General features: G+C 34.9%; 1 protein-coding gene across 1 annotated transcript; it reads left to right on the forward strand.

Annotated features, from left to right (window-relative positions):
* Positions 1-8048: 8048 nt before the first annotated feature.
* Positions 8049-8984, forward strand: LOC118532152 (olfactory receptor 6C2-like). Its single transcript, XM_036086542.2, has one exon. It carries the CDS (start codon positions 8049-8051, stop codon positions 8982-8984), a length of 936 nt encoding a protein of 311 aa, XP_035942435.1.

The raw sequence follows: 8984 nt of genomic DNA on the forward strand, positions 1-8984 counted from the left end.
TTTTTATCACTGCTATTTATTTGTATATAACTTACATGGTATTTGTAATTATTCTTAAATTTTGAAAGAAAATAACACCACTATTTTAAAATATCACCACTATTTTACTTACCACGAGCAGTTTATGTTGGTATTTTTTTTTCTGTAGATTACATGAGCAAGGATAAACCATAATGAAAGGCAAACATACTCACTAGAAAATAGTATTTAATTCTGTAGGCAGAAAGATTAATATAAAATAATCTCATGTTAATTCAAAGCAAAGAGATAAAGTGTGAATACTTTAATAATGTGATTTTTCTGCACTATCAATATATCTAAACATAGGGTGGAATCTATGCCTTGGATAGTAAAGATTTCTCACAAACTTCTGGTTTTAATGCCGTATAATTTATAAAATGTGTGTCCAACTAATCCCACCTCACAAACATTCATGAAGATTATCACAGCTGAGATGATTACATTGAAACTTGAGAAATATTTATTAGTTTCAAATTATCTAAAATGAATGAGTGCATCTCCACAGGAAATCTAAGGGGAGGGTGTCTCTAAGGAGAAATAGGAGAGATGAAAAAACATTCAGAAGAACCTACAAAACGCCAGTTGGCTTGTCTTTATCATTTCATTAAATAGAAGCTTATTGTTTCAAGCATGATGATAAACAACTGTTAAAGTTGTCACATTAAAAAATGCTCATTTCAACACAATCATATAAACAATCAGCAAGACAGTCATCCTCTAAACTAGCAGATTATTTTGGATCATGCATAATAATACATGCCAAGATACCAATAATATGTGCCAAGGTAATTCCTTTTGAGGTTTTGTGGGGTTTTCTCCCCAACATGTGAATCTATCACTGGGACAATAGCATTTGGGTACCTAACTCAAATACTTCTATTTTTTTTTACAAGCAGCTGTGTTCAATATTAAGAAAAGAAATAGAACTTCTGCCTAATATTATGATTTGAGAATGAATATTTTCTTCAGGGATTTGAGAATGTATACCCAAGGTCAACCTTTTTGAAATATTACTAATCATTAGAACACCTATCATTTATTGAATATTTACTATGCATGAAGTACTATGCTGATTGTCATACATACATTATTCAATTTAATCATCAGAGTAGGCAAAGTACACATAATTTTGAACTTTCTTGGCTGTTGAAAAAACTGAGAATTAGGGAAATCAATTTACGTGCTCACACTCATGACAAAGTTTAGAAATTATAGAGACAGAATTGCAATTAGATCTTTAATTCCAAAGTGATGATAGATTGATGATGATAGATAGATAGATGATAGATAGATACAGATAGATGATAAATAGATGATAGATACGTAGATAGATAGATAGATAGATAGATAGATAGATAGATAGATAGAAGAAAGGGCTATTTAATTTGGAAAATAATCAACAATCTAATGCCTGATACAGAGGATATGAGTGTTGAACTTTTTTTTGAATGAATAAATAATGATGGAAAAATTGACATTCTTATATCATAAATGCAAAAACGTGTTCAAGAAATGAAATGAACTCATGAAGCTTTTTGGAGTATACTTTTAAACTAAAAATTTTATTTTTCAACCATAGTTTATATATTTTAAAGTTTAAAACACCATATTACGGGAAAAAACTTGAATATAAATAGAAATAAATGAAGTAACAGTATTTCACACTGAACAAACCACAGGGTAAAAATAAAGATAGAGAAATAATTAGTGTGTAACTCTCTAAAATATCATGCTCTGATCATTGACTATCCATGAGATATATTCTAAAGAATAAAAGGATGACAGGGGCGCCTGGGTGGCTCAGTTGGTTAAGCGACTGCCTTCGGCTCAGGTCATGATCCTGGAGTCCCGGGATCGAGTCCCGCATCGGGCTCCCTGCTCTGCAGGGAGTCTGCTCCTCCCTCTGACCCTCCCCCCTCTCATGTGCTCTCTCTCTCATTCTCTCTCAAATAAATAAATAAAATAAAATAAAATAAAATAAAATAAAAAAAAAGAATAAAAGGATGACAAATCTGACTTTGTTTGTTATCATTGGTGGTACTGATGGAGTGATTCTAATTTCATTTTGTATCAATTTTAGCATTGGACAAATTAATAAATATGTTGATGTTGACAACAACTTTTCTCTACAGTGAGGTGTTGAATCTCACTATAGAGAAAAAGGGGGGAAGGAGAATCAAATATGAATGAGAAAATAATTCAGAATGATGGATTAGAATTAGAGGCAGCAATGTCAATTAATGATTTTTTTAAAGATTTTATTTATTTATTTGACAGACAGAGCGAGAGAGCACACACAGGGGGAACAGTAGAGGGAGAGGGAGAAACGGGCTCCCCGCCAAGCAGGGAGCCCGATGCGGGGCTCAATTCCAGGACCCCGGGATCATGACCTGAGCCAAAGGCAGACGCTTAACAATCAGAGCCACCCAGGCTCCCCGACAACTAATGATTTCTTTTTTTTTTTAATTTTTTACTGTTATGTTAATCCCCATACATTACATCATTAGTTTTAGATATAGTGTTCCATGATTCATTGTTTGTGCATAACACCCAGTGCTCCATGCAGAACGTGCCCTCCTCAATACCCATCACCAGGCTAACCCATCCTCCCACCCCCCTCCCCTCTAGAACCCTCAGTTTGTTTTTCAGAGTCCATCGTCTCTCATGGTTCTTCTCCCCCTCCGATTTCCCCCCCTTCATTCTTCCCCTCCTGCTACATTCTTCTTCTTCTTTTTTTCTTTCTTAACATATATTGCATTATTTGTTTCAGAGGTACAGATCTGAGATTCAACAGTCTTGCACAATTCACAGCGCTTACCAGAGCACATACCCTCCCCAGTGTCCATCACCCAGTCACCCCATCCCTCCCACCCCACCCCCCACTCCAGCAACCCTCAGTTTGTTTCCTGAGATTAAGAATTCCTCATATCAGTGAGGTCATATGATACATGTCTTTCTCTGTTTGACTTATTTCGCTCAGCATAATACCCTCCAGTTCCATCCACGTCGTTGCAAATGGCAAGATCTCATTCCTTTTGATGGCTGCATAATATTCCATTGTATATATATATACCACATCTTCTTTATCCATTCATCTGTTGATGGACATCTTGGCTCTTTCCACAGTTTGGCTATTGTGGACATTGCTGCTATAAACATCAGGGTGCACGTACCCTTTCGGGTCCCTACTTTTGTATCTTTGGGGTAAATACCCAGGAGTGCAATTGCTGGATCATATGGTAGCTCTATTTTCAACTTTTTGAGGAACCTCCATACTGTTTTCCAGAGTGGCTGCACCAGCTTGCATTCCCACCAACAGTGTAGGAGGGTTCCCCTTTCTCCGCATCCCCGCCAACATCTGTCATTTCCTGACTTGTTAATTTTAGCCATTCTGACTGGTGTGAGGTGGTATCTCATTGAGGTTTTGATTTGGATTTCCCTGATGCCGAGCGATATTGAACACTTTTTCATGTGTCTGTTGGCCGTTTGGATGTCTTCTTGTTCATGAGATTGAGCTCCGAGTCTGGCTCTGCACTCAGCGCAGAGTCTGCTTAACACTCTCCCTCCCCCACCCCACACTCTCTCTCTCTCTCTCTCTCTCAAATAAACAAATAAACCTTAAAAAAAAAATGTTACAACCACTTTGAAACTGCCTGTCAAACATGAACTTGCATTTGATCAGACAATTGAGATGTAGGTATTTACCCGAGAGAAATGAAACACCTGTCTACACCAAAATTTGTAGATTAGTGTTCATAACGACTTTATTCACAATAACCAAAACCCAGAGACATTCAAAATGGCCATCTATTATTGAATAAACAAATTGTGATGTATCTAAATTGTGGAATATTTCCTGGTAAGACAAACTAACTACTGATACATGCAAAAGTAAAGATGAATATAAAAAACACAGAAGGGAAAAATACCATGTATGATTCCATTCATACGAAACACAAGAAAAAGACTTGTGTTTGAAAAAATCGAATTTAATCTAAAATGATGGAAAGCAGATTGCCATTAGCTGGGAACAGAAGGTTTTACTAGGAAGAAACATAAAGGAACTTTGTAGGGAAATGAAAATATTCATAGTATTTTTAGTGGTGGTAATAATTAAAGAGGTATATTTTTGTAAAAATTCATCAACTGAAATATTTAAAAGGATCCATTATTGTATGTAAATTTTACTTTAATAAATCTGTAACCCAGCCTTGACCCATGTTAATCCATAAATGAATGAAGGTAATAATTATTTAAAGGAAAAGAAGATGTATGTTCATGACTTGGGTGTATGCACAAAGATGCTCTTATATAACTTTAAAGGAAGATATTAATTATTACTTATAATAACGATTATTAATAAAATTATTAATTAAAATGCAGTTAGAAATATATCAATATTATGAAGAAAGTTCAGTTCTATCAATTATCTGACAACGTACAAAAAATATTTTCATGGGACACCTGGGTGGCTCAGTTGGTTAAGCACCTGCCTTCAGCTCAGGGTCCTGGGATCGAGCCCCCATCGGGCTCCCTGCTCAGCGGAGAGCCTGCTTCTCCCTCTCCCTCTGCCTGCCACTTTGCCTACTTGTGCTCTCTCTCTCTGTCAAATAAATAAATAAAATCTTTAAAAATACATATTTTCACAATTTTTTATCATTGTAAAATTTTTTATAATGATAAAAAATATAAAAGAAAATAAAATGATTTAAGGTAACTGGAAACAGCATAATTATCCATAGAGTGATATTTTACAATGCTGAAACTTTGGAAGCAGCATACATTTACAACAATGATAAATTTTGGGTTAAATTCTGTTATATTAATACAGTGGACTAAAATTAAATAGATTTAAAATGATGCATATCAATAATTATTAAGATATAACAAGGTTCACACACTTCTAAGGGTAAAATAGCTGAGACAATCTGTATATCCCAATACAGAGGTATTTTTAATTTAATGTTTGTGCATTTGTAATTATTACATTTGACAAACATGGGTATATTTACAGGAAGGAAAGTACGGAAGGATATTCTCCAAAATACTACCTTTTGTTACATCTAATTTTTCACTGTGGTTTTTTGTTGTTGTTACATATCTAATCAAATGTTTTAATATATAATTTGTTCATTTTATAACTATTTGAGAAAGCAGAGAGGGAGATCTATCATCTTTTAACTACCTTATGTGATAAGAATTTGTAAAAAAAAAAAAACTGGACTAGGTTAAGAGTCAATGTTGTCCTACCAGTCTCTTACATGATTCTGTTGCTTTTCTTGTCTCTAAAGGCCATGTTCCCACTGCTACTGTGTTAGGTTTGTTTTTATTTTTGTTTTTGTTTTACCCTAAGGTCAGATGATACAAGATGATTACACAGATGACTCATTAGTGATTTCTGAACCTGGGTCACCAAAGACTCTTCTGTTTATTAATTTTGTTGCAGATTTGGCAAATAGATACCAAGCTTCAAATTGGAAATTCTCTCTCAGCAAAACAGTTCAGAACATTGACTCTTCCGGAGCTGCTAGGCGCGCCCTTAAACCTGCTTTTTTGCTCGATGACTGAAAGTTAAAAAAAAAAAAAACTATTTCCTAGGCTTGTGATGGCACTACAGCTATTGTGAGGGAACTGATGCAATCGCCTGAAGATAAAAACTTCAAGGAAATTATGTATATTCCCAAGAGCTGTTACTGCAGGAGCGGCCAGATTCAACCAGTAGTGACCAGAAGTGTTCTTGATAGTTTTCAACATTATATTCATCTTCAAGTTGTAGCTATAATAGTTTTAGTTAACTTAGTAGAGAGAAGCTATGATTAACTGCCTGAGTGTAAGTATTATAAATCCTGTCATTTCAGTTACATTTTTTTTGAGACTTGGGTCATGTTCACCTCTAGTAAATGAATCTTTACTGACTGTATAAAATTTAGCAATGGAGGTGGCTCCGTCGGTTAAGCAACCGACCTTGGGTTTGGCTCAGGTCATCATCTCAGGGTCCTGGGATGGAGCCCTGCATCGGGCTGGGCTCCATGCTGAGCGCAGAGTCAGCTTGGGATTCTCTCTCTCCCTCTTCCTCTGCCCCTCCCCCACCTCACACACTCTCTCTCTCTAAAATAAATTAATAAAATCTTTTTTAAAAACTTAGCAATGGAAGTTCTAATATGGATATGAAACATCATTTTTAGAGTATTTTATTCTTGGATAGTGTATAGTTACTGATAAGATTAGTTTAAGCAACAATAAATAAGAGGTCACCTAAAAGTTGCATAGTTTGAATGCCATGATGAGGTGATCCATTTCCCAAATACAAATTCTGAAAACTAACAACTAATGGCTGAGTATGTGCATTCCCAGCAAAACTGGAGACTCAGGACTGAGATGGAGTGGGGAAACACAGGGCATTGGATGGAAGATTACTCCAGATAGATAATCCATGTAAGTGCTTGTTTCAGTATCTAGCATATAGTAAAGGTTCAAAAAATATACAAGTTTGATTATTTAAAAAACACAAGGGGAGAAATAGGATGAGAGTGTAGAAAATTAAGAGTTTCATTTTGGAGTTTTTATGTCTGGAGTGCATTTGTTTCTATAACTGAAGAGCAATCATTTTTAGAGATTAGGAGTTCAAGAAAATACTCAAAGGGAGTGTGTGTGTTAACAAGTAAAAAAAGTATTAAGAACTATTTCAACATAAGAGAGACAAGCAAAAAAAAGTATCTGGAGATTAGAAAGCAAAAAGATGGCAGGTAAACACATATGTGGTATTAAGGTAAGTTATGAGAGAATGCTATGAATACTGGGTGGTTAAAGGTACACATTTTACTTAGAAATTTCCTAAACTTTAAAAGCGAAAAAAAAAAAAACTGATAAATTCTGGCATAAATTATTTCAGTAGATTCATGAGAACAAAACAGGACTATAGCATATTGATGACTGAATGTATGGTAACTAAAAGGAAAATCATTCTGGACAAGGTCACTGAAATAGTTAAAATATATTTATCACTCTTTATCAGCCATGTGCTTTTTAAGTACTTTATATATTAATCTTTAATTTTTCAACTTAATATATATAGATGAAGAAAAATATTACTTCCATTCTGTAGATGATAAAAACTGAGTCACAGTGAAAGCAAGCCACGCTTGGAGAATGTGTTTAATAGCTCAATCTGAAATTTTTTGTAGTTAGTTATATTAATAACAATATTTTGGAATGTGTTTCAACCTCAACTAAATGGTTTGAAAACTAAGAAAAATTGTAATGATTTTTTACATCCCTATATATTTTTCACCCAACACATACATCTTATCATTCTATACACTACATTTGTCGTCAAAATACTTCCTGTCTTCTGTGCCACAGTGGGAAATGAGTGTAATTTTAAACAGAAAATTATGAGAGTCCGGGAAATGGGTAAGAAAGAAGTTGCTTAAGGAAAACACATATTTTTAAAATTATACTACTAGAGCTCGACACCTTCAGTAATGAACATGGAGAGCCTATATAATGAGCCCAAACTATTTGTGATATATTTGTTCTTTTTTAATTTTATTATGTTATCTTAATCACCATACATTACATCATCAGTTTTTGATGTAGTGTTCCATGATTCATTGTTTGTTCTTTATCAAAACAAAACTTCAAGGAAACGCATGAAGGTGATAATGAAAGTTTAAGATTCAGCTTTAGGATTCAGTCTGTGAACAGGGACAAAATGATCTCACAAAACATTAGCAGTCAAATCTATCTATAGGGATAAATTGCAAACAAAATGTAATGAGAAGGAAGCACCCATAATATTTTGAAGGGTGATATAGATTTTTCTGATTTTTTAAATATCTCCTGAATTTACCAAAAACACACAATTGTAGAACCTAGAATACCAGTGTATTGATAATATTTGTAAGCAAAAATTTTTGAAATGCATGTGATTGCTTGCATAGTTTTTCTCCCATTAATTACCACTGGGTGCATATCAAATATATCTGAATTCTAAATGCAGATTGAATTGAAGTCAGAAGTCAATGATGAGAAACCACACAATAACAACTTTTATCCTGCTGGGACTGACTGATGATCCACAACTGAAGATTATGATTTTCATCTTTCTATTTCTCACCTATATGTTGAGTATAACTGGGAACCTGACAGTCATCTCCCTTACCTTCATAGATTCTCATCTTCAGAATGCCATGTACTTTTTCCTACAAAATTTCTCCTTCTTAGAAATCTCATTTACCTCTGCTTGTATTCCCAGATATCTGTACAACATATCAACAGGTGACAAGACAATCACATATGACAATTGTGCCATTCAAATTCTTTTTACTGATCTTTTTGGTGTAACAGAATTTTTTCTCCTAGCCACCATGCCCTATGATCGATGTGTTGTCATCTGCAAACCCCTGCATTATGTGACCATCATGAACAAGAGGGTCTGTAGAAGACTCATCCTTGGATGCTGGACAGCTGGCTTCTTGATCATACTCCCGCCACTCAGCCTGGGCCTAAATCTGGAATTCTGTGACTCTAACCTTACTGACCATTTTTTCTGTGATGCATCCCCCCTCCTAAAGATATCATGCTCAGAAACATGGCTTATAGAGCAGATGGTCATAGTCTGTTCTGTGTTGACCTTTATTATGACCCTCATATGCATAGTTCTATCCTACATATACATCATCAAGGCCATTCTACGATTCTCTTCTGCCCAGCAAAGAAAAAAGGCATTTTCTACATGTTCTTCCCACATGATTGTAGTCCCCATTACCTACGGAAGCTGTATTTTCATCTATGTTAAGCCTTCAGCAAAGAAATCAGTGGCCATTTATAAGGGTGTGGCAGTCCTTACTACATCCATTGCTCCTATGCTGAACCCCTTCATTTACACCTTGAGAAACAAGCAAGTAAAACAAGCTGTCAAAGACTCAATCAAAAGAACTGCATTATTCTCAAAGAAGTAA

The sequence above is a fragment of the Halichoerus grypus genome, chromosome 6 (assembly GCF_964656455.1).
Source record: "Halichoerus grypus chromosome 6, mHalGry1.hap1.1, whole genome shotgun sequence".
Lineage (NCBI taxonomy): Eukaryota > Metazoa > Chordata > Mammalia > Carnivora > Phocidae > Halichoerus > Halichoerus grypus.

Bases quoted from the DNA above. Each gene is read 5' to 3' on its own strand.
- LOC118532152 (XM_036086542.2), top strand. From the start codon at position 8,049: ATGAGAAACCACACAATAACAACTTTTATCCTGCTGGGACTGACTGAT.